General features: G+C 39.9%; 1 protein-coding gene across 5 annotated transcripts in view; it reads right to left on the bottom strand.

Moving 5' to 3' along the window:
* DSTYK (dual serine/threonine and tyrosine protein kinase) overlaps window positions 1–22,187 on the bottom strand; it is a 54,459-nt gene extending 32,272 nt beyond the window's left edge. For all 5 annotated transcript variants that reach the window (XM_081299419.1, XM_081299420.1, XM_081299422.1 and 2 more), the window contains exons 1-2: window positions 21,757–22,187; window positions 2,532–2,920 (exon numbers count right to left, since the gene is read on the bottom strand). In XM_081299419.1, coding sequence (XP_081155545.1) covers window positions 2,532–2,920; window positions 21,757–22,021 — 654 coding nt within the window. In that variant the 5' untranslated portion in view covers window positions 22,022–22,187. The remainder of the gene's footprint in view (window positions 1–2,531; window positions 2,921–21,756) is intronic.
* Window positions 22,188–27,429: the final 5,242 nt, after the last annotated feature.

Here is a 27,429-nt window from a genome sequence, read left to right as displayed (position 1 = left end):
GTCTCACTAAATTGCCCAGGCTAGCCTGGAATTTGGCGATTTTCCTGCCTTAGCATCCAGAGTTGCTGGGATTACAGGAATATGCCATAGCACTCGGCTTGTGACAGTGTTTGTTAACACAGAGGTCACAGTGTATCAGGTCATGCATCAATTTAGTGGGTTATTGTCATTATTTTTTTAAAAAATCAAGTCAAATAGAGAAGAAAATATCAGTGTACATTTTAGGAAGTAAAAGTATTGCTTCATGCAACTTTCATTTCAAATACATATGTCTATGTTTATGTATATACTGGATCCTGATGGAAAATATATTTCCTCTTTGTTTCAAAGTCAGTTTTAATGTGCATATTCGAGGAGTTACATTGTAATGTTATGGAACACATAAATAATAAAATGATTACTACAGTGAAGCAAATCAACATATCTATCATCTCACATAGTTACTCTTATACGATAAGAGCAGCTAAAATTTAGTTATTTTAAAAAAAATCTCCAACACAATACAATTTTATTAACTGTAGTCCTTATCTTAACTTTAGATCTCTAGACCTGTTAGATCCTACATATCTGCTAGTTTTTAAACCCACAACATTACACCTCACAATGAAACCCCAGGACTGATGTCCCTATACAAGGGCTCTACCACTGAGCAGAACCCCCAGCCCCATATCAGCTACCTTGTAACCTTTGACCTGCATCTCTTCATTTCCTCCCCGAAAACTCCACTCTCTTACCCACCCACTGAAACCCTGTTTTTATTCTCTCTGTATGTTTGACCCTTTTTTAAAGATCTCACATATAAGTGAGATCATGCAGTATTGGTTTTTTGTCTGGTTTATATCACTTAATATCCTCCAAGTCCACCCATGTGTGGCAGAGGACAGGACCAAAAATGTATTTCTTATAGTGAATTAAAATCTAAAAACTTTTGAAAACTGTTGAGTGAATGAAACTATAAAGGAACTATATATCACTATAATATCACAGAGACATTAAATATGAATCAAATATTGATGAACTATGAAGAAGTTCATGGATCAACTGAACAGGTATTGATCAATAAACAAGGATTACTGCCAGAGTTACTGTCAAGAGTTATCAAAGAATTTTCACACTGACCTGGAGCTAAGAAGTGTAAGCTTATAGTCTGAACACAGAGAAAACCCACCACTAAAACTGAGCCAAGAAAAAGTGGGAGCTTGTTACACAGCCCCCTCTAGCACACGAAGATAAAAGAAATATGCGGAAGGAAATCAGAAGGCAGTTTCTACTTATAGAGTATCCCAGGGTACAGCCACACCAAAGGGTTCATTCACTGACTGAGAGATCAAGAGGAGTATATAAAGTAGTAATAAGAAAGGAAAAAAACATTCTCCCAAATCTTGCCAAACTAGTCCACCCTTCCCAGCATTGCTACCCCAGTTGATAAATTCCCCATTCTTAATATCACTGCATTCTTTTCTTCATATCCATTCCTGACCCCTGGCATAGTCTCATGCTTTACTGACCATCATTTGGTGTAGGCAAATGCCTAGCCCTAGCTATCCTGTTCCAAGGGAAGCCCGGGGGATAAAGAGAGCCCTTCCAAGTGGAGGTAAGAATGCTAGACACCTGATCTCCTAGGATATGACACAGCACCTATGCTCTCTTAGTGAGGTTACTTCAAGAGAGAAGCCAAGATATTCTTCAAATGATAGGACTACTATGTCTCCTTAAATTGAACCAGACCTGCATTCCTTCTAACGTAAGAGAAATGACCAGTCCCACTCAGTAAATTAATGACTAGATCTAAGGAAAAACCCACAGAAATTTTCACGTGGTCTCAATTCTAATAAGAGCATTAATTGTCTATCATCTTAACCTTCTTGAAAGAGAAACAATTCCAACAACATCCTTCTACCAAGAAATGAAAAAACAAAAATGAACTAACCTTGATGATAACTATTCAATAAAAGCTTACCAAGATGCAATCATCAGATTATCACATATTCCTTTTATTTTCTTTGGAGGGGTACCAGGGATTGAACCTGGGGGCACTTTATCACATCCTTAGCCCTTTTTACTTTCTATTTTTATTTTTTAAATATTTTGTTAATTGTAGATGGATAGTATATTTATTTTACTTTTCTGTAGTGCTGAGAATTGAACCCAGTGTCTCATACATGCTAGGCAAGCACTCCACTACTGAGCCACATTCTCAGCCCTGCCCTTTTTATTCTGAGACAGGGTCTCACTAGGTTGCCTTAGCTAGCTTGAAACTCGAGATCCTCTTGCCTCAAGGCTCCTAAAATGCTGGTATTAGAGGCAGCCACATATTCCTTTTCTTCCAGAATTACTCCCTTGCAATATCATGGGCAGAAACAGGGATGAGTGATGCTATGACCTTATCTGTTTTCAACTTTCTAGATCTTGTTCCTCTGATTACATAAAATGCTGTTCAGAGCCCAGAGTACATATTGCCAAACCACTTTTTCAGGAAGTCAAAATAAAAGCTAGTATGTATGTGAACAACTGAGGTATGAGACTGGTACCTGTAAGAGGGCATGGTGCATCGTCACCTCCAATTCAGCTAAAACATAAGCAGCATCCTCACTGTCCTCTTGAACCTCCAAGTCTTCTTCAGGGATGGTCTCCCAGTTGCCCTGGTGAGCGGTGAGCGTGTGCACTAATTCGTACTGTCCAGGGAGTGCCAGGGTGACCCGGGTCTGAGTCCCATAGGTGAAGCGGAGGCGCCGGAGCTTACAGCTCTCTTCACTGCCCAGCTTGGTGGTGGGAAGCACCTGTACCCCCAACAGCAGGTTCAACAACTGACACTTGACATTACAATCCTGGCCGAGGATTAATATGCAGGGGAGGCAGTCCACAATCTGCTGGAGGTACTCCTCTTCCTTAGGTGGGAAGGAAATGCAGCTCAGCTGACCTGGTAGGGGAAGGGGAAAGTGGAGGAAAAAGGAATAAAGAGAGAAGAATGAGAAAGAGAAGACAGAGACTCAGGCTGTCAGGACCTAAAAGAAAAATTTCTAGAAGACTTTTACTTAAAGGAGATACCAGGAAAACATACCAGTCAAAAAACATTCTTCAAATACCAAACAGAGGTCCCTTCCCAGCTGATCCCCAGGGAAAAAGCTATTAAAGGTGGCAGTGACCTGATCCCTTCTCCCCACTTATTTTACATCCAGTGGAGAGACAGCCTAAGAAGTTTACAAGAACTGTATCACAAACACAAGATAATTAAAATGACAATTACTAGGACATGAGTCCAGGAAGAAATTATACCTCAGTGTGTGAAAATTAAAACTTACCTCCTGAAGAAGACCCAAAGCTTAAACATGTACAAGTCTTTTACATTTCTCTACCATATGTTTTAGCTTATTTTCCTTATTTATGATATATTTTGTAACTAAATATTCGAGCTGATCTGTATATACACTTAGAGTGAAATGAAAAGTTTTTAAAGACTGCATGAGCTCTAGACTATTTTCCAGTTCATCTCTCTGATAGCTGGTGACAATGTCCCAGCTGCTAAGTCATCTGTTTTTAGAATATCAGGTGCTCAATTAAGATCAAGAGTTCCTATCAAGGGGCTGGGGTTGTGGCTCAGTGGTAGAGTGCTCACCTAGCAAGCACAAGGCACCGGGTTCGATCCTCAGCACCACATAAATGTAAAATAAAGATATTGTATCCACCTAAAAAAAAGCTTGAGAATAAATATTTAAAAAAAAAAAGAGTTCCTATCAAGTCATATTCCTTCTGTTTATAGATGACAACACCCTGAATAATACAAAGGGAAAGAACTGCCTGTGGAGATAAAATCTAGGCATGCTAGATTTATTAAATAGAGATCAACAATCCTCCTAAAGCAAGAGAACTTCTGTTTGGGGAAAAAGAACCAGAAGTTGATTCCCTGAACTTGATCCTTTCCCACTTTTTCAGCTCCAGGGCCTGCCTATATCTAAGATTCAGAAAGGCCAATCTTTAAGCCAAACACATACATCATAATTTAAGTTTTGGGGGCAGTACTACTAACCGAAATAGTATTTGCTTTAGTCACTTTACCATAAACTACATTAAACCAGTGATAGGCTGACTGATTTGTTCATAAAATTGAAGCAAGAGGCCTGATTTACTTCAAAAGTGTTTTTACTTCAGGATGAACCTACCCTACTACTATTTCAAACCTTCCTGCTCCTCCACAAATGGCACCACCAAAAGGGTTAAAAAGGTATGTGTTCATGCAGGCCTCTCTATGCATTTCACCGAGGCTCTTCCTTTCATGCCTGTCTATATGAGCATCACTCTGGCCTGCAATAAACATCAGCAATACCAGACACTGAAACGAGGAAATCTAGTCTCCTGAGGAAAAGATGGGTTCCTTAGAAAAATAAAAAAGCATGCATTGAGTGCCTAATTTGGTGCAAGATATTTACTAATAAGCATGAGAGCAAAATACCAGGCTACTGGTTAATCTTTCTCCTATGATCTAAAAGCAAGGGTGCGTCAATTGTCTGTGTGGCCACTTAGCAAGTAGCATGGGCTAGGGCTAGATCCATTTGTGTACAAGGTCCCTTTGTACCTTGTTCATAATTATATACTTATCATAGTTTATCCTAATTATCTGTTTATACTTATCAAAAGCCATGAAGAACCATCCTATTTCTCTCTGTATCCTCGACATCCAGTATAATGACTGACAAACAGGAAGTGCTTAAAGTTATACTTTTGTTTGTTCTGGGTCAGAATCCAGAATCATAGAGAGTTGTCTACAGAAACCTACAAGTGAATACACAGAGTATTTCAAAAAGTACAGTATCATGAAGAATAGTTAAGGGGAACTATTATTCCTTTAAAAAATGCCTTTATCTCAATCCAGAAAGTACATATGGACAAAAGAAAAGAACCTTCCTCAATCATCTGGCAGAATTTAACTGCCATAGTGTCAACCTGACCATTCAAAGTCCAGCCAGACTATCTTCTCTCATCTACTCTCCCCAGCTTTCTTCTTTTCCCATGCCCCATGCCCAGATTTTCATGTATCAGGAGTCAATTCACATTGACAACCTTTAAATTCTTATAATAAAAGTTGTTGTTTCATAAGGAAAAAATAAATAAAAACAGCAAACTTACATGAGCTTTGTTATTGCTATTACAGAAGAAAACAAACTAAACTACTTTTGAGAACTAGAAGGAGAGGCCTCAACACCTCTGAGACCAAGTGCTAGCTATAGGAAAGCCAGTAAAACATGCAGCATCAGCCAAAATCACGGGAGACACACCCCATTATTCATCTCACTAAATTATCACCTCCTTTGCTCCATCTCTCCCACAAAAACAGTACCTACACATATAACTGCCACTGTCAAAACAACCAAAGACCAGCTTAATGCGCAAGGCTGAAGTTGAGCCCCGTCCTAATTCTCTGTTTTCAGGTACTCTGCAAGGGTTCCAAGCACAACCTACTGGACTGAAGAAAGGTCTTCAAGATGGACGTCATCATCTATCTCTCTTTTTCAATATATCACTATCCAAGCCCTTTGTCCCCCCCACACACACACATATCTTTGGTTTTTTTCATTGACCTCCAACATGTCTATGAGATTTAAACATGGACATAAGAAATGAAGATGATCATTGCTTTCTTTTTTTCTTCCCCCCTGCAGGATTGGATTCAGGGGCACTTTAACACTGAGCTATACCCCCAGATCATTTTATTTTGAGATAGGATCTTGATGGTTGCCCAGGGTAGTCTCAAACTTGCACTCTTCCTGTCTCAGCTTCCCAGGTAGCTGGGATTAAGGCATATGCCACCATGCCAGGCTGAGAAATGAAGCTGAACACAGGTGTCTTTACTTATTGCTTCTCTAGGCATACAGGTCAGTAGTGATGAAGTGTACAACACAGAAGTGGGAAAAACACGAGAGTGAAGGCAGATGTTCTGATCCCAGGCTTTGTCACTGACTTGCTCTATGACTTTGGCAGTCTATTTGCTCTTTTTGTGCCTTGAATTGCTCACCTGTAAATGGAGGAAGTTGGATTAGATCTTCTTTAACATCCTTTCCAATTCTAAACTACTGTCAGTTTTAACTGTTGAAAGAGTAAGGATGGGGAAGAGATGGAAGGTTGGTCTGATTGTATTTATTTTACTTCAACTTATATATGAACTTAATTATGCAAGCTCTCCCTGGACTCCTCTAACTACAGATGAAAAAGTTGACTGAACTCACCAGGAGCTCTGAGGACCAACAGCGCAGTCTTAGCAGTTCTCTAAAGAAGAGATCAAAAGTGGTAGACTGACAGTAGGAGGGAGGAAGGAAACCTGTTTCAGAGATGGAGCAGCTGCCTCTCTGACAGTCAGAAGACTTCTGAGTTAATGGCGTTTTCTTCTGTAATTAATACAATAGCATCTGTGTATGGGCTGCCAGAAGGTAACAGCATGGCTTCTCAGCTGGTGCACATTAACCCTGCCAACTCTGGCTGCAGAAAAATTCATATCAAATGTCTTAAGTGCAAACCAAGGCCTTCTTTTTCTTTCTGTTTTTCTTTTGCTTAGTGGCTATACTTAAATATAGATGATCTTGACTGGGGTTATTTTTAAACAAAGGTTTCAAGTTGGAAGAAGAGAATAACAATGGAAGGAGCAAGTCATTTTGCTTATTTGTTCTAGGTAACATTTATTGAACCCTTTCTATATATTGATCACTTTGTTTGCCTAATCTCATTTAATGCTCACAACTCTACCAAAGACTCCTCTTATCCTCATTTATAAATGAGGAAACATAAGTTTAAAAATCAGAACTAAGAAACAGCCCAGTTTCCTCTACTTATCTAAGCAGATAAAAGGTGAAATGTAGGGCTGTGCAGGAGATGTCCCCAAAGTTTCAGGGGCCAGGTTAATACTCAGTAGCAGACAATGCTCTCTACTACCCAAATACATCATTTCTCAATCTGGAGCCAAACACAGAATTTAGTATTGTAAGACCCAAATTTAAAGCAGAAGTTGCCCCAAACCACGAGGACTTTGAGGAGAAAAACAGAATTACCACTACCTGGTACATTTTCAAAATCGGTACTATTATTCTACCTAAGATCTCTAGAGTCTCTTTTCTATAAGAAACTATAGGTGCTTTTCAGAGAAATTCTTAACATACTTCTTATCAGTCAGTATGATTACTATTTGGATTTGAAGTTAAATTACACTAGTAAGAGAGGTCAAGGGAAGGAAGAAAGGCTACACAGAAGGACCAAGAAGAATCTGGGCAGATTTTGCTGGGTCCACCTCGTCTATTACCATTAGATCCCTTTCTCTACTGTTTCCATTCATGTTCATTCTCTAATAAACCTAATCATTAATAGTTTTGCCTGAGTCTTGGGGGCGGTTTCCTTTCTGAAGGCTTTATGCATATAAAACTTTGACTAAATAAATTTATTGTTTTGTTCTTGTCATCTTGTGTTTTCTTAGAGTAGTGTGGGTTATGACCCCTATGACAGTCACACATTTTTTCAATCTCTGTAAACTCAAGGTAAACAAGGACTTCAGAGTTAATTCAGATATCAACAGTTACTACTGTAGTCCTTGTTCCTGGTACCAAACAATTTTCTTCTTCGAGGAGACTGTTTTATTTAAATGCTTTTACTTTATTTATGGGGTGCTAAGGATCGAAACCAGTGCCTCACACATGCTAGGCAAGCATTCTGCCACTGAGCTGCAGCCCCCACCCTATTTTGTTTTGAATCTCACTTTTAACATTGAATTTCCCTGAAATACAATATGTGCTTTTATGGCAAGCTACCTCAAGTCTTCTCTAAAAGCAAAAGAAATTTAAAGGATTTTATAATTAACTTAAGCAACCAGTGACATAAATGTGTATTTCCATAAATAAGTATGATGCTTTATTTTATATCAACTATATGTGCCAAAAGTAAAGAACAAAACCTAAATTGAGAAAAGAATGTTATATAGTCTTTCTACTATAATCAATTCTACTATAAACTTCAAAGTATTCAGCTCCAAAAATTCCTGGGGTATGAAAGAAAAGAAGGTATAGACAAGAAACATTTACTTATCATTCCCAAACAAGCTCACTGGCCTTCAGCAAAATTTAAGATTCTGAATGACACAGGAAGCACCTGATTTAAGGAAACCATATGCTTAGGTAGTCTTGCTTTCAGAATCGTCAGGACCAATCAGTACAAGGTATTTTGAGGAAGGGGTCAAGGTGCAGAGATTAAACGCTGAAATACACTCAAGTAGCTAAAGCTCTTGCTGGAAACTGAAAGCCAAGCTGGCAGAAGCATCTCTAAAGTTATCCTATCTGCTGGTCATAAGTGCTTCAACAGAATTTTTTTTTTTTTTTTTTTGTATGGAGAATTGAACCCAGGGACAATTTGCAACTGAGCTACATGCCTAGCTCTTTTTATTTTCAGACAGGGTCTCACTAAGTTATTTAGGGCCTCACTTATTTAGTTATTTAAGTTGCTGAGACTAGCCTTGAACTTGGGATCCTCCTGCCTCAGCTTCCTGAATCACTGGGATTACAGGCATGCACCACTGTTTGGCAGATTACCAACAGATTTTTTTTTTTTTTTTTTTTTTTTTTTTTTTTTGGTACCAGTGATTGAAGCCAGGGGCACTTAACCACTGAGCCACATCTCCATCCCATTTTAAAATTTTACTTAGAGACATGGTGTCACCGAGTTGCTTAGGGCCTCACTAAGTTTATGAGACTGGTTTTGGACTCATAATCCTCCTGTCTCAGCCTCTCAAGCCACTGTGACCAGATCCAACAGATTTTAAGCAGATTGTCCTGTTACCAGGAAAAAGGGGAGTTTACAATGGCAGGAGCCACATGAGACAAGAAGAAGGCACTCAGCAGCCTGCTGACAAGTTCCTTTCTGGGTGAAACTGCTCCTGAAGCTGCTCAAGCTACAGGGGGAACAAAAATGTGGCTGGAAGATGAGGCTGTAATTTATGAGATATAGAGATGGAAGTGGTTCCCCAAAAGACATCAAGTACAGGCTTCACAGAAAGCTTAGATTCTGTAATTTAGAAAGAAGTGTTTAACAGCTTATAACCAAAGAATGATTCAAAAGTGGTAATATGTCAAAAGGATACTGGAGCCAGGTATAGTGTGCATGCCTATAATCCCACCTACTTGGGAAGCTGAGGCAGGAGGATAGTAAATTCAAGGACAGTCTGGGCAACTTAGCTAGACCCTAGCTTAAAATAAAAAGGGCTGGTGAATTGGCTTTAGTGGTAGATTGCCCATAATAGGTTCAATCCCCAGTACAAAGGGAAGGACAATGGAGCCTGTAATCCCAGTGATTTAGGAGGCTGAGGTAGGAGAATAGCAAACTCAAGGCCAGCCTCTAAAACTTAGTGAGACCCTGTCTGAAAATAAAAAGGACTGGGTATGTAGCTCAGTGGTAGAGTACTTCTAGGAGATTAAAAAGTGTTGGGAGCAACCTGAAGGAGGATTTAAATGACCAAATTGGGGATAATTTATGCATAAAAATTAAAAATGACAGAGTTATAACCCATTGAAAAAAATTCACACGTCCCCCATTGACATAAATAAAGAAGTGAAAAGGAAAGGTCTTCTCCAGCAGAATGCCAACTAATAGACACAGAAGGAACATGGAGACAGGTGGGAGTGTCAGTGGATTCTAGGTCTAGTGGAAGGAGGTTTGTGGGGAAATGGGATGAATATCAGTGAAATCTCAGACACTTCCCCACAAAGGACTAATGAAGTGCAAAGGGGGAAATGGAGAATTTCAAGCTTAACATCTCCAGGGAGGGTTGACATCATGCACTCTGTGAGGTGGGTACATCACAGCATCTCTCTGTCCTGTTAAGAGCCCATGACCTGGGTCTGGGATTATGGCTGAGAGGTAGAGTGCTCACCTAGTAGGTGTGGGGCCCTTTGTTCGATCATCAGCACCACATAAAATGAATGGAATAGAATAAAGGTATTGTAAAAAAAAAAAAATAACAACAACAACAACAAAACAAAAAAATGCCCATGACCTAAGTCTAATAGTGAGGAAACAACATATAGATCCAGGTGAAGGGGCCTACTACAGAATGTAAGGCCTACTTTACAAATTTGCAGAAGACATGAATGACAGGAAAAGGCCAAGGAACTGTTTCGGATTAAGGGAATCTGAAGAGACATAATAACATGTGCTCCTGGACAGGATTCTAGATCAAAAAGAAAAAAAAAAAATCATTGTTGGGACAGTTAGCAAAACTTGAATGGGATCTGAGAACTGGTTGGTAATACAGAATCCATGTTAATTTCCTGATTTGGAGAGCTGTACACTGACATGTACAAGCATGTCCTTGTTCGGGAGAATGTTTGAATGTTTACAGATGAAACAACCTATTTGCATCTTGTTCTCAAAGGTTCTGAAAAAGACAAGACATAATATACCAGAAGGTGGGGGGAGCTGGTTATACATCAAATGTGTTAAAATGTTAACTAGGGGCTGGGGATGTGGCTCAAGCGGTAGCGCGCTCGCCTGGCATGCGTGTGGCCCGGGTTCGATCCTCAGCACCACATACCAACAAAGATGTTGTGTCCGCGGAAAACTAAAAAATAAATATTAAAGAATTCTCTCTCTCTCTCTCTCACTCTCTCTTTAAAAAAAAATGTTAACAACTGGGAAATCTGCGGGAAGTAGGTATGAGAGCTCTTAATATTTTTCTGTTAACATTTATGCATGTTTGAAATTACTTAAAAATTATTTTTAATGATAAAAAGAAACCCTAGCAAGGCATATGCAGCTCTAGATCTCAGAAGAAAGTGATCAAGAAACAGAATTTTACCTGAAAGGAAAAACAGCAAGGAAAAATCCATCCTACTCAGTAATAACAGGATGTGAACAATAACAGTTTCTTCATTGTTCCCACTTTTGCCCTGCATACTACTTTCATGTCTTCAGTCTTCCTGTGATGGTTTATGGCTGCCCATTCGGACTGGGGAGTTCAGGGCACTAATTCAAGTAGTTCAGGGTCAGACTTAGAACCCAGATTCACAAGGCTAAGCAGCCTAGACCGACACCATGCACAGGACACTCTGATGAAGGTAACCTCTAACCATCAAGCTTATCTGTTAAGAAGCCACCAGAGAAGCCTGACCTTGCAATGCCAGGAGTGGCCTCTTCTGTTTACTCAGGGTTAGAGAACATATTGCCACCTCTTCAGGAGTGCAGGACTCTTCCTTAGCATACTCTTAACTACTTTTCTTCTATGCTAAAAACCATTTCTGAAGTGGGAACAGCAGAACTTCTCTATTTCTCTTCACAGGACAATCACCAGCAGAGCAAGACAGTTTTCAATCAGGAGAAATTGAAATAGCTTTAACTAGAGTTCTTGTATGCCAAAAAATAAGAATGACTTTTCTTCTAACAAGCTATTTTCCCCCACTTCTCCTTGCATTTATGTATCACCACAATATTAAAAACTAAGGCTAGAGTACATTTTTTGGAATATTTCTAAAAGCTAAGCTTCACGCTACTAGTTCAATTGCTGTCCCTCTAATCTAGAGAGAATTTTTATCAAAACTAGTTCTGTAAACCTAGCTGCATTTGTGACAAGGCTTTGGTCCTTGCAAAGTGGTTTTATTAAAAACAAAGAAATCCTGGGAAATTCTGTCCCCATTATATGGACTACAAAGGGTAAAAGAACACCAAACCGAAATCTGGCATAAGTAAGGCACTAAAGCTCTTAATCTGATGAAGCTAAAATTAGACACTTTTTACATCCAAGTAAAAGAATACAAATAAAAGCAGTTTTTAAAAAGAAATGTGTATTTTTTTAAAAAATCAAAGTCTTTTATGAATGTACAACCAAGAAGTCATTCTTTGGGCGATTCTGACACATCATTTAGACAACTGAAAAGTAAAACAATTCTCCAGTCCTACTTCTCATCTTCCTGCCCAGAGATCAGCACCCCAGGGAACGGAAGCACAGCATAATAAAACCAACCCTAAAGAGAGTAGGGGTAAAAAGGTTCCCACAGCCACACGACACACAGCAGGGGATCATATCCAAACCTTTCACACTGCCTGTGATGGGCATTTCATCTGGAGTCCATAGGGGATCGATGGGTCCTCAGGCTCTGACCAACCTTTCTTCACAGTTTTGGATTGAACTTTGGAGGAACATTATACATAAGGAGGCTTTCTCAGTGATACAGAGAAAGCAAGGAAACACAGATCTCTACCACTATTTTATTTACATATATATATATATATATATATATATATATATATATATTTTCTCTGCTCAGGTGCCAAATCCCAAGACCCCAACATCACTAACTCCTCATTTGGCAAAGAGCTGAATCAACCTGCCAACCTAGAAATGGCCTGAGACTGGACATCCTCACAGGGAACTTCAGATAGACCTCTGAGAAATAAGAAAGAAAAACTGCATATTGCACATGGACTCACTCCCTGTACTCGTTATAAATGACACCACTCAGATTCCCTGGGCCACGTAGGAAGCAAAAAACTACCATCCCTAGAGGCTGGCTATTTTTCTACAAGAAGGAGCAAATTGACTTTAGGTCTTAGAACTGTTAGGGAGAAAAGCACATCTACCTACACACCTTACACTCTCACTACTGGTTTCTCTGTAAATAATCTCTAAGAAAGATATGGAGATGGAAAGAAACTCTAACAGTAATCCTTATTGAATGCATTCTGCATTTGAAACCTGTAAACAAAACAATTATCAATACTCTAACAAAGAAAGAAGAGGGTTAATTTTCTTGCACTTGGTCAGATAGTCAGCAGAACGTTTCAACTCTTACTTTTTTTCCTTGCAGTGCTGGAGATGCAGTGCTCTGGGCCTTGTATATGCCAAGCAAGTGCACTATCTCTGAGCTACACCCCAGCACTCAACTTCTATTCTTAACAGTGCCATTTAATCTTACAAATTCCCATGTGCCCTACCCCATCAAAGAAGCTGTTGGTTAAGTAGATAACTAATTTGTAGACAACTCCCTAGAGGGTATGCAATGAAACATCAATCCTTCTTTCATAACATTGCTTTGGAATTAATAATCTGTTAGTTGGACAGAGTGGTTCACTACTATGTCATGTGCCCAGTACAGAATCAGAAAATAAAATAATAATTTTTTGAGTGAAAAAAATTAAGAATTCACTTCCCAGGGCCTGGGGTTATGGCTCAATGGTAGAGTGCTTGTCTTGCATATGTGAGGCACTGGGCTCAATCCTCAGCACCACATAAAAATGAAGTAAAGGTATTTTGTCCATCTACAACAACAACAATAAAAAATTTAATATTTTTAGAATTTTTTTTTTTTAAAGAATTTGCTTACCATATCAGAGTGAAACTCTGGTCTATTGGTATTGTATGCAACTAATTCATCCTCTGGGACATGAAAAACACTATTTGGGATACCAGCATAGAATGTAACTCCAGCCTAGCCAGGCACGTGGGGTGTACCTACAGTCCCTATAGGTGTACCTACAGTACTCAAGAAGCTGATGCACAAGGATCACTTCAGCCCAGGAGTTCCAGGCCAGCGTAGCACCAACATCGCGAGACTTGGTCTCCAAAAAGAAGTAATGCCAGACTACTCATCATCTATCAAATGTATATTATTGTTCTTTTTTTAGGGGCCCAAGAAGTAAAATGTGGGTGAGTCTACAAAAATCCATATCTTCTCTGGTAAAATAATAATAATAATAATAACAACAACAACCACCTTCTGAAGTGGGAATTAAATTGCACTTAATTTCTTTTTTTTTAATATTTATTTTTTAGTTGTAGGTGGGCACAACATATTTATTTCATTTTTATGTGGTGCTGAGGTTTGAACCCAGTGCCTCACATGTGCTAGGTGAGCACTCTACCACTGAGCCACAACCTCAGCCCCAAAATTGCACTTAATTTCAAAACATCATTCCAACATCTACCAGCCATGGAAATAATTTAATATATATTTATTTGCTCATGGTAGGCATTGCAGGGAATACAAAGAAAAATAAAACAGTCTTTATTCTTAAAGATTTACAATCTAGTCAGCAGGATAAAACAAATACACTCACAGCTATCATACAAAAACAAACAAACAAACAAACAAATAAAATAAAAACAAGAGCCTATAAGAATTAGACAGATATAATGTGAAATTCATATTTATCTTTATTTCAATAATATTCTTTGAAGTTTTATTTTTAAGATTTTTTTGAAGTGTACTTAACCACAGAAAGATCCTTTGTTCTCTCAATCTAGTGAAACAGAGAACAGAGAAAGGAAGAAAGCAAAGGAGAAAGTGGACAGACCAAAACAAACTTTAACACTGGATTTTTATCAAAAATCTGTGGGGAATTTTTTGGGTGGAAGGGGGTACTGGGGATTGAACCTTGGAGCACTTCACCACCTTACCCCAGCCCTATTTATTTATTTATTTATGACTCAGGTGAAGGGGGGGCACCTCACCACTAAGTTACATTCTTAGTCCTCTTTTATTTTATAAGATGGGGTCTCACTAAGTTGCTGAGGGTCTCCCTAAATTGCCAAGGTTAACCTCAAACTTGTGGTCCACCTGCCTCAGCCTTTCACGTTGCTGGGATTACAAACCGCTGGCCCAGCTAATTGTATGCTGCCTTTAAAAACACTTGCATGGCTGAAGCACAAGCCATATTGAAGTAATGACTTATTTATTTATTTATTAGTTGTAGATGGACAATACCACAATATATATTTTATTTATTTATTTTTATGTGATGCTGAGGATCAAACCCAGTATCTCACAGGTGATAGGCAAGTGCTCTACCACTGAGCTCCAGCCCTAGCCCTGAAGTAATGACTTGAAGACTAAACTAAATACATTGCAGTTGATAATAAGTTAAAGGCAATAATGTTTTTTCTTTTTAAGAGCAGGCAGAATTTTACAACCCTTTTTAAAAGCAGGCTTGCCCTGAGCTATGGGAAACAGATTTTTCCAGGAAAGGAAGATTAGGAAGGGAAAAGGCTAAAAAGGGAAAGGGTGCAAAGCACCATTGTGCTTGAGAAAGCCATTTCCTCCCAGGTTCCTAATCAGCAAAAGGAGACCTGGTGCCCTGAAAGTCAGGGACGAGAAACTGGAATAAGGGGCCTGAGTAGGCTACATCACACTATAGTCACTGAATCAAACAGTCTCCCACTGAAGTAAATCATGGTTCCATGACAAGCTATGGAGCCTCGGTTATGACTCATTTGTAACAAATTCTCTCTACTGCAGAATGCACTTTGTATTCCCATGGCCAGCCAGGTCAAAAAAGAACAAGGAGTCACAGAAGCAGAATTGGACTGGGAGCCTGGAGACCTGGGCCTAAATCTGGCTCCCACTCAAAATTGTTCTGTCCCATATTCCATCTTTTTGCCCTCATTTTCTTTCCCCAACCCCATTTGCCAGCTTCCTAATCCAGTCTTCACTAACTATACACAAACACACACACACAAACACATAGATTTAGTACTAAGTATACACCTGAGTTTTAATATCATTGTCACCAAATGTCACAACTTCGGAAAGTTGGCATTACCACTACCATCTTATTTACTAAGATATAATTAGCCTCCTCCCTACTCCCACTTCTTTTTTTTTTTTTTTTTGGCAGATGGAAGCCAACGGTAATTTACTACGGAACTACACCCCCAAGCCCTTTTTGTTTTTTATTTAGAGACAGTCTTGCTAAGTTGACCAAGCTGGCCTCAAATGTGTGATCCTTATACCTCAGCCTCCCTCCTGAGTCCTTGGGATTATCACAGTGCTTATAGATGTGCGACACTATGCCTTTAAAAAAAAAAGTTTTTTTAGATGTTGATAGACCTTTATTTTATTCATTTATCTATATGTGGTACTGAGAATCGAAGCCAGTACCTCACATGTGTGAGGCAAGCATTGTACCACTGAGCCACAACCCCAGCTCCAATACCATGCCTTTTTAAGTGTAAAATTCAGTGGTTTTAGTATGTTCACAAAGTTGTACAACCATCACTACTATTGAATTCCAGAGCATTTTCAACACCTTAAAAGAAACCTCAAACCCACCAGCAGTCACTCCTCATTTGCCTCCCCCCACAATGCCTGGCAACCTCTAATCCACTTTCTATCTCCATAAATGTGCCTATTTTGGACATTTCATATAAATAGAATGACACAGGGGCTGGGGATGTGGCTCAAGCGGTAGCGCGCTCGCCTGGCATGTGTGCGACCCGGGTTCGATCCTCAGCACCACATACCAACAAAGATGTTGTGTCTGCCGAGAACTGAAAAATAAATATTAAAAATTCTCTCTCTCTCTCTCTCCTCTCTCATTCTCTCTTAAAAATAAATAAATAAATAGAATGACACAATGTGTGGCATTGTGTATCACTCCTTAATACAGAAAAGACTCAAATAGGCTAAGTAACTTGCCAAAGTCACACAGTTTTGTGATGGTGCCCGCCTATAAACCCTACTACTGGGGAGGTTGAAGAAAGAGGATCACAAGTTCAAGGCCTGCCTCAGCAACTTAGCAAGATCCTCAGCAACTAGGCAAGACCCTATCTCAAAGTAAAATAAATAAATAAATAAATAGGATTAGGATGTAGCTTAGTGGTAAAATGCCCCTGGGTTCAATCCCCAGTACCAATACATACGTACACACACACACACACACACACACACACACACACACACAATAAATTTAAATTTGGACTCGGGTCTGATTAAATGTTCATGCTTGCTTTTAACCACTGTATGCTGCTTCCACATGGGTAGAAAATTGAGAAAGAGAAAGTTTCATATATACTTGAAAAGATGGGGTTTTGTTAATCTAAGGTAATAAAAATAAATAAATAACTACAAGACCATCTCTACTAGAGCTTATAATTCATAGGCAGCTCTTCTAAACATCACAAACTACTAGAATACATAGTAATTCCATCTCTTGTCTGTGTTTTGCCCCACAACCTGTTCTCCCCAACCCTCAGCCCCATAAAGATGGCAGGTGTACAAAACCAGGTTGCAAAGAGACTCCTTTCTCCCAGTGTTTTGTATCTCCCCCAAGTGTCGCTCTGCCACTTAAACTTTATCATCCATACAACTTTCTAAGATAATGTCTGTTTTAAATAAGTGCACTAATGCTTTTTTCCTTCTTTTAAATTCTGGCAACAAGTTCATACTAGACATGCCAAAAAGGGAATGAAGAATATTGGGGAAACATAGCTATCAGCTAACCAAAGGCAAAAAGAGTTATAAAAACCTAAGAATTATAATTCACATAAAATGCCTATAATCTGGTACTGACACAGTGGTGCAAACCTGTAACCCCAGCAACTCAGGAGGCTGAGGCAAGAAGATTGCCAAGTTGGTGGCCAGCCTGGGCAACTGAGCAAGACCCTCAGCAACTTAGCAAGATCCTGCTCAAAATAAAAAAAGTCTGGGGATGTAGATCAGTCATAAAGCACCCCTGGGATCAATCTCTAGTACCAAAAAGAAAAATTCCTATAATCTTACACCTTCCTACTATGGTTCCCACCACCTCCCATGCTTTATGTGTTGCAGGTGAATAAAGTTTGGATTAGATTACACCTTTGTAGAGGACCAAGTTCAGGTCTACCTTGTTCTTTTATGTATCATCCAACATAAACAAATAAGTATTTTATAGTGAGGATAATTATAATTATTTTTCTTTCTTAGGAGAAAAGCATAGAAGAAAAAGACCAATGTCCACTAGCCCAAAGCCAAAACCGACATCTTTTACGCTTTACCCCCATATATCCCACAGACTAGTACATCCCAGGAACTCAAATTTCTATTGAATAATAGCTCATATTTACATGGCACCTTTCTAAACCTGTGCATATATTAACTCCCAACAATCCTACAGGTAAGTAGGATTCAAATTCCCTTCTTCAGATGAAGACTATGGGACAACACAGTTGTGGTTTGTCATTCAGTTAGTAGGGAGTGGAACCAGGATGGAAGGAAGGCAACACAAAGAATAGAATTCCTTTGGAATGAACTGAGTCACTCCAGTTTCTTAAAATTGAGAGGTTTATGACAAACTGCAAAACCAGGAACTCTACTGGATCATAAAACAAGAAAAACACTTTTCCCTCTTTTGTTTTGTAATATTCTATCCTGCCTTTCTCCAGAAGTGCTCAGTCTTTATCTCATTACTTCTGAACCCTCTGATGAAAAATCAAGATATAAGGGGAGCCTCATCTCCCATAGTAAAATGGGAAAAAAGGCCCATTTGGGCAGCAGAACTAAATAAAGGAAACTTCACTTACAATTCCATTTTTTTTTATACAAACCAAGCTACTCTTTAAAAAAAAATCATTTTGGAGTCCTATTCCACCTACTTTTTAACTCTTAAACTTCTAAATGTTTAACTTCTAAAATATAACATATTATATATTCTCGACATCATCAACTATCAAAATTGAGAGGGAAATAAACCAGGCATGGTGGTGTATGCCTATAAATCCAGCTATCCAGGAGGCTGGGGCAGGAGAATGCCAAGTTTGAGGCCAGCCTGGGCAACTTAGTGAGACTCTGTCTCAAATAAAAAATAAAAATGGTTGGGGAGCTGGGGTTGTGGCTCAGAGGTAGAGTGCTTGCCTAGTATGCATGAGGCACTGGGTTCGATCCTCAGCACCACATAAAAGTAAAATAAAGATATTGTGTCCACCTATAACTAAAAATGGTTGGGGATGTAGTATGTGTGAGTCTCTAGGTTTAACCCCAGTACCAGGGGGGGAAAAAAAGGGAAGTATTATTTTGAGGTTCTTCCCAATCCCTTGTGGTTGAAAGTGAAATAACAAAAACTTCTTGGCATTATATGGCACTATAAATAGTATATAAAGAAACAAAAGTTTTTTTTCTATTGTTACCATTCTTATAGTCCAACAATTTCAAATTTATAGTTTGTCCCTAATTTCCAGCTGCTTAAATACCATACTGCCTCAAGCCCAGAAGGTCACTGCCATTCTGAAATGATTAAAACTTTTTTGAAGTTTCTTAAGAATTGAGTGTTCCTTTCCTGAACATTCCAGGTTCCTATTAATCAGAAACCAGCATTCACAAAAGAAAGTTGAGACAGTCTCTGAATGACATTGACCTTACACAGATAGCCTGTAAAAAGAGAGAACAAGAGCTAGTTGTCTTTTACAGAGCGGTTTCTATTTCCTAACATAATTACCTAAATAGCTGATAAAATGGCACCCCTAAATACACATAGCAAGTATCATCTAATTTTCCCTGGTGTTTTCTACTTCCCCAAAACAAGACCCTCCATACTGACAGGAAGGGAAGTGTCTCATGGAACAAATCAAACTGCCCCCAGTCTTGTCTTCTGCACCCTCTCAGTTTTTATTTAGGATGGACAGATTCCAGAGGATGAAGAGAGCTAAATACGCAAAATTAGTTCATGATGCAGTCAACTAGAAAAGTCAATGAGGCAAAATACAAAGGTGTATTTGTATTGCTTAAGTTGACTTTTAAAAAATAAAAACAAGAGCCAACAAAGATGCCTTGAAAACGTCCATCTCCCTAAGGTGACTCTATTCTCTGATTTTCTTAGGAATAATTCTAAAATAGTTGTGTAACGTAAGAAAGCAAGAGCTGAGTGAGGTGGTGCACACCTGTAATCTTGAGGTTGAGGTAGCAGAATTTCAAATTCAAGGTCAACCTGGGCAATTTAGTGAGATCGTGTCTCAAAATAAAATAAAAAGGACTGGGAATGTACATCAGAAGTACTTGCCTATTATGTGCAAGGCGCTGGGTTCAATGGTAAAATGGGAAAAAAGTAAAAAATAAGTAAAATAAAATAAAACAGCCTGGCTGGGGGTGTAGCTCAATGGTAGAGCATTTGCTTGCCAGAGGTCCTGGGTTTGAGCCCCAGCACTAAATAATAATAATAATAATAATAATAATAATAATAATAATAATAATTTAAAAGAAATTTTAAATACTAATTAACTAAACTAAAATAAAACAGCAATAGAGAGCTTTCTAAGATAAACTTTGAGAAAAGCTTCTGAGCATGAAAGATGCTGGGAAACACTGCTAAGAGAGAAGGTGAAAGTACACATTCCCGGGATCCTCTCCGAAACCATTAGTTATTTTATCAGCTGTTTTCTGATAGCCTCAAAGAAAACAGTTCCATCTGCAAGTTCATTTCTAGAACAGCAAATCCCCGGACATAAGATGTCAAAAACTAAACTTCAGAAAAGCTAGTTATCATCCTAATCCCACTTATCCCCTAAGGTAAATAAGAGCTTTTAATAATTGATATCCAGGCCAACTAAATGAAATGGTATAATTTAGGATACTATCAGAATGTTACAAGCTCTCCCCTTCCACTGGAGATTGAATCCAGGGGTACTTTTAGACACTGAGCTACATCCCCAGCCCTTTTAATTTTGAGGCAGGGGTGTCCTTAAATTGCTGAGAGCCTGGCTAAAATGCAGAAGCTGTCATTGAACTTGCAGTACTCCTGCCTCAGCCTCTCCAGTTGCTGGGATTACAGGTGTGTGTGTGCACAATGCAACTGATAGGAGCTCATTTTTATTACCAATTCTGGAATTTCAAATTCAAGATATTAAACACACACTTTTGGGAAAATAAGATCTAACACACAACCTCAAAGCATTTCATGCAAGTTCTCAACATAATAGTTGTTCAAATTTGCTATCGGCATCTAAACTCGTGTTTCTGATAGTGTTAGCAGATCACCTGCATCCGAATCTCGGGGTCTTTTCATGTTAAATCAGATTTTTAGGATCCCTTACCACAATTATTTAATCAAAATCTGAGAGAAAGCCTGAGACATGGTATGATTTTAATACGCATTGTGGTTTAAGAATCACTAAATTAAACCAATGTTGTCCCTGAAATATCTATGTGGAATGCCAGTCCCTTCTCCTTTTCAGTCTATATCCTAATAAGACACAGAAGTCAATTGACCCTCCAGTTCAACAACAACAACACTTTAAAACAAGAAGTTAGGAAAGATTAAAGACCATGCATAATTTTAAGTGCTCTGGGGCATCGGGCACATCCCAGAAAGAATCATGTAAACAAGGGCAATAGTAACTAGTTCTCCAAGAGCTCAGGACTGAAGCGATCCCTTCCTTCCCTCTAACTTCTTCACCATTAAGCACAAGCAACATCTCTGGGCAATTCCCTGGCACCCATCAGATATGGTTTCCTTGGGCGACACCCAACCCTATTAGAATACATTCCTTCTCTACAGAGCTGCCTCAAGAGGGATGTACAGGCATTTTATATACTTGAACACACACCCACCCACCGCTGTAGTCCTGAGGCTTCCTCAGGCTCTGGGACACCTTGACTGCTGTCTCTCCTCCATCCCTAAACTGGGACTCCGAGCCACAACCGCTCCCCTCCAACTCAAAGCAACTTTCCCCACTCCTCGGATTTACACCCACACTCCTCACGCACCCGCCCTTCCCAGTCCGCCCGGGCACAGCCGGGTCCCTTGGGTCCTGGCTCCTGCACTCGGGACGCCCCTGGCTCCCAGGTCCCAGGCCGAGCCCTCGGTACCCCTCCCCCAGGGATGCCCTCCCACCGCATCACGGATCCCGCCGGCCCAGGCCCCGAGGCCCCGCCACGCAGCCCAAATCCCACTTAGCGCCTCTTCCCAGGGTTGTTGGGTAGGGGCAGGGGCAGGGGCAGGGGTGAGGTTCGCCTTCAAATTCGCTATTTCCCTCAGGCCTGTCCTCCTTACCGGCCTGCAGCCCGGTTTCGGCGACATCGCCGGCAGGGCCAGGCTCGGCCCCACCGCCGCCGGTGGGGGAGGAGGGGCAACTGTGGTTGTGGGAGCTCTTGATGTCGCGGAAGAACTTCTGGGTTTCGCGCAGGTTCTGCCTCAGCCGTCCCAGGTAGCGGCGGTAGCGACCGAAGCCCCGGCACAGCTCGCGGATCATTCCACCGCCTCCGGGGCCAGGACCCGAGACCGGCTCGCTGCCCCATGGCAGCCCGTCGCCCTCCATCTCCTCAGCGCACTGTCTTCTCGGCCGGGTCCTCGGCCGCTGATCCACTCCCCCGCCTTCCCGCCCCCCAGTGCTTCAGGGAGGCGGAATCCGCCTCCTGACGCCCCCGCCTGCAGTCCTCTGGGCTGCCAGCCTCCGTCACTGCCGTTGCAAACAAACCAACGCACAGCGCGCCGCTCACGGAACCTTTCTCTTAGCGCTCCGGGAGAGCAAGGGAAGGATGATGGAGAACATCATCACCGCGCGGTCTTCTGGGACTCGTAGTCTGGGCTGAGGCCGAGCACCAGAGCCCCGAGGCTGAGAGGCTGAATCTCCGGAGTTCTTAGGTGGGACTGATCCCTCTTGGATAAAAACCTCACTCGTTCTTACGCTTACACACACTTCTGTGTTAAAAATGTGTTCCTGAGCTGGGGTTATAGCTCAGTGGTAGAGTGCTTGCCAAGCATGTGTGAGGCCCTGGGTTCGATTCTCAGTACCACATAGAAATAAAAATAAAATAAAGGTCCATCGACAGCTTTATGTGTTCCTAAGTGTGTTTCTGCTCCCTACACGAATGCCCTTGAAGAGGGAGAGGAGCTGAGGAATCCAGACGCCTGCAGAGGTGGGGTGCATTACTGAAATCAGAGGGAAAGATTTTAATAGCAAAGAAAAGGAAGGAAACAAGACCGAGGACAGCACTATCTCCATGGTTACCTAAATGGCTGTCTCACTTTCCGGACACAGCAGATACTGAGTATCAACTGAAAATACCCTGAGAATAATGAATTCTCTCTTTGGGGTCGCATACTTCTTTTCCAATTTTCTTTTTCCAAATGTGGAGAGGGGGGATGGGAAAGGGTCATTAAGAGCTATAAACTAAAGTACAGTTGGTTTCTTGAAGTAGGGAGACCGGGTTTGAGAAGAGGAAGTTGAGGTTTGTAGCCTTCCAACCCCATTTCTGATTATCTTTAACCGGGCTTCTGCCAATACAGAAGACTTCCATTGACACAAACTCTCCTATCGCCAGACACAATCATGAAGAGGCAAAACTTGTCCTCCACCTCTTTTCCCGTTTTCTGCTTTCTCTCACATGCTCACCAGGCACAGAGTCCACTATGCCTGTTTTATGTGAAAAGATCCCATCTTTGAATCGAGCTAGACCTCTTCTTTGAGAGGCTGGACAGTGTAGTTCCTTCCTCAAATGAATTTAAGAGGAAATTTGAGTTTAGATCTGGACTTCCCTGATACCTTGCGTTGAAATCTCAGGCAAGACCTGTTTCATTATCTATGGAATACAGGTTTGGACTAGTTGATTTTTAGGTTCTGTGAGTCCTGCTTTACCTTTCCAGGGACTTTTAACATTTTATAAAAAATGGCCACTAATCCAAATTAACCTGTACTTGGTAAATGATGGGAGCCTCATGCTTCTTCCCATTTACTCCCTCCCTTATATTCGGCCACATATTTTCCACTAGCTAGTCTTCTTCTTTGCAAAGTTGTATTCCCCATGCACCCTGAAAAGGCTTAGTAAATTAAAAATGAAAATTCAAAATGGGAGCAGTGGGGCACGCCTGTAATACCAGCAGCTGGGGGAGGCTCAGTCAAGACGATTTTGAGTTCAAAGCCAGCCTCAGCAATTTAGGAGGCTCTAAGCAACTCAGCAATACCCTATATCTAAATAAAACGTTGAGGGGGGGGGGGCTGGGGATATAGTTCAGTGTTTGACTGTTCCTGGTTTCAATTCCAAATACCAAAAAAAGGGAGGGGTGGAATTTTTGTACAAGAATGTTAATGTTACTTTTAAAAATGGGAGAGCTGGGGGCTGGGGATGTGCCTCAAGAGGTAGTGCGCTTGCCTGGCATGCGTGTGGCCCAGATTCAATCCTCAGCACCACATACAGAGGAAAGATGTTGTGTCCGCGGATAACTAAAAAAATTAATATTAAAAAATTCTCTCTCTCTTCTCTCTCTCTCTCTCTCTCTCTCTCTCTCTCTCTCTCTCTCTCTCTCTCCTCCCTCCCTCTCTCTAAAAAAAAAAAAAATGGGAGAGCTGTAACAAAGAGATGCATAATGACTTGCCATGAAGAATAATTTCCAGCAAAGGGCAAAGGATCAAATGAGAGAGCACTCCACTGGAGTTGTCCAGAGTGTCATTTCAGGAAAGGTCACAGAGCCCATACTCTTTCTTTCTTTCTTTCTTCTTTTTATTTCTCTCTCTTTCTTTCTTTCTTTCTTTCTTTCTTTCTTTCTTTCTTCTGGGGATTGAACCCAGGGCCGCATGCATACTAAGCAAGCTGGAGCCCACCCTTTCAAAAATTATTCACTGATATTTTAAATTAATGTTTGAAATAAGTGATATAAGAATGTGGTATAAAATTCAAATAGTACAAAGGGTACAAGGAAAAGGAAGTCTCCCTGTCTTCCAGTCACCTAATTTCCTTCCCAGGAAACACTATACTACAGGTTATGTATGTATTTTAAACAAATGATAGCATACTATACATACTCTATTATGAGTATGTCAAGACTTCCACAGCAGAACATAAAGATCTGCCTCATTCTTTTTAACTGTATAATATACTACCATATGGATGGCATATTTTATTTAATATGATGTCTATTGATAGATCTTTAGGGATTTTCAGTCTTTTGATATTGCAAACAATGCTGCAGTAGCTAGCTTTCTATAATCATCATTTTGAATATGTGTAAATATATTCACCCCCATTTTTTATCTGCTGAGAAAAGGGATCATTTTTGCTACTTAAAAATCTTGAGCTGGGGTTGTAGCTCAGTGGTAGAGCGCTTGCCTTGCATGTGTGAGATCCTGGGTTCTATCCCCAGTACCACATAAAAATAAATAAATAAAAATAAAGATATTGTGCCCATCTACAACTAAAAAAATATTTTAAAAAAATCTTTAAGGATGCAACAGCAAACCCTCTTAAATCCAAAGATCTATCAGTAAAAATACATATTTTATTCAAATATTTAATTCTAAAGACAAAAGGGGAAAGTTAAGTATTTGGATTTTAAGAAGAGTATTTAAATTAGTAAATTAATTTAAATTAAATTAGAAGAAAAGTGTTTTCAGAAAGTGAAGTTAATTAATGAAGACAAACACACAGATCTACTTCTGTTCCCTCCTAGAAGACTATTAAAATAACAGTAAAGGGATTTTTAAAAGCATTAAGTCACAATAATAGGGGCTGAAGTTGTGGCTCAGTGGTAGAGTGCTCGCCTAGCATGTGCGAGGCCCTGGGTTCGATCCTCAGCACCACATAAAAATAAATAAAGATATTGAGTCCAACTACAACTAAGAAAATAAATATTAAAAAAATAAAGTCACAATAATAAAAACAGCCATTAGCAAAAATAAATTGATGGAAACTGGAAAGAAAATATTAATTAAGATAGCATCCTGAAGAAACTTGAATCCTAAACACGAAGTGAGAAAAGCTCAGACCCAATCAGATTTATACTGCCAATTTTCCCAAGTATCCGGAATTGGTGGCAGTAGCCTTGCCCCATGCCTACTTTGGAAGTATAGGAAAGCAGAGCTGCATGTGCAGGTTGTGCAGGGACCCTGAAGAGGAATTAAAACAAGGATTTTAAAAGTTTTTTAAGAGCAGTTAAATCCTCAGGTCCTCTTAAAGTGTCCCACCCCACCCCAACCTCCTGCAAAAAGAACAAGTATTTATTCTCCAGATAATTAAATAGGACCTCTCTGTTTCAACAGGAAGAGTTAAGTGAATGTATGGATAGTGGGTGTTCTTCTTCTCTGTTCACGTCCTGAATCTTTGACTATCAAGTGTACCAAAAGAAGAAACTCAAAGTGTCTTCTCTTTTTTCCCCCACATTTTTTATCGGTGCATTATAGTGTACATACTGATGGGATTTGTTATTACTTATTGGTACATTCACACAATATGCAATATAACAATATAATTTGGCCAATATCACTCCCCAGCACCTCCCTCCCCTCTCTCCCCTTGAAGTATCTTCTTCAAAGAATCTGAACAGCCCAAGAGGAAAGGCCCAAAGACACTGATGTTAAGAGAGAGGTCTTGAGCCAGGGTTGTGGCTCAGTGGTAGAGCGCTTGCCTAGCATGCGTGAGGCACCCCATAAAAAAATTAACAAATAAAATAAAGGTATTGTGTCCATCTACAATTTTTAAAATATTTTTTAAAAAAAGATGGGCTGGGGATGTGGCTCAAGTGGTAGCGCGCTCGCCTGGCATGCGTGCGGCCTGGGGTCCATCCTCAGCACCACATACCAACAAAGATGTTGTGCCCGACGAAAACTAAAAAAAAATAAAGATTAAAAAATTCTCTCTCTCTCTCTCTCTGTCTCTCACTCTCTCTTTAAAAAAAAAAAAGAGAGAGAGAGAGGTTTGGGTTTTGGGTGGGGAGGTGGGGGTGGGTTTGTGACTTGTTCACTCCTATATCTCCAGCACCTAGAAAAAACATTAGATAGTTGATGAATGAATGAGTGTTCACTGTTTATATTTATGAATATTCAGGAAAGCACAAAGGATGAAATAAAAACCACTCATATTTCTAGTATCTAAAAAGAACTAGTAGGTTATATTTATATTTATTAATGTTGTAGTTGGAGGAAGGGGAATAGATGAAAAGTATAATGTTTTATTAAAAATTCTTATTTAGATGATTTCTAAAGAGATTCTGAAGCCCTGATCCTCCCATTCATGTAGATGAAAATTGGGGTTTTTGTAGAATACCAAAAAAAATTAGCACTTAGGAGCTGTGGATATGGCTCAGTAGTAGAACACTTGCCTGGCATGCATGAGGCCCTGGGAATAATTCCCAGCACTGCCCTCCCCCCCCCTAAAAAAAGGACATTAGCACTTAATTGTCATGTGAATTTTTTTAAACATTTATTTATTTTTTAGTTGTAGTTGCACAATACCTTTATTTATATGTGGTGCTGAGGATCGAACCCAAGGTCTCACACATGCTAGGTGAGCGCTCTACCACTGAGCCACAACTCCAGCCCCTGATTTTTTTTTAATATTTGTTTCTTTTAGTTGTACACAATTCCTTTATTTGTATTTATTTATTTTTAGTGGTGCTGAGAATTGAACCCAGGGCCTTGCACGCACCAGGCGAGCCCTCTACCACTGAGCCACAACCCCAGCCCCTCTCATGTGAATTAAGAATAAGTTTACTAACAAAGTTTGACTATTCTCTACTGGAAAACACACAATCACAAATCCAATACAATAAGCAATTATGCCTGTCTTGATTGTCATCTTTTCAAATTACTAACAGGTAAATAAAATTGGGTTCTGAAAAAGAAAGGAAAATTATGGAAGAAAAGATGAGAAGATACAACTACAATTCCAGAAAAGATCACTTATCAAACTGAGCACCAAAAACATACTTTATCTCAACTCAATACTGATTTCC

Source organism: Spermophilus citellus (genome assembly GCF_964194105.1).
Source record: "Spermophilus citellus genome assembly, chromosome: 6".
Lineage (NCBI taxonomy): Eukaryota > Metazoa > Chordata > Mammalia > Rodentia > Sciuridae > Spermophilus > Spermophilus citellus.
The sequence above is the reverse complement of the archived record's forward strand: the minus strand, read 5'-3'. Positions and strand labels throughout refer to the sequence as shown.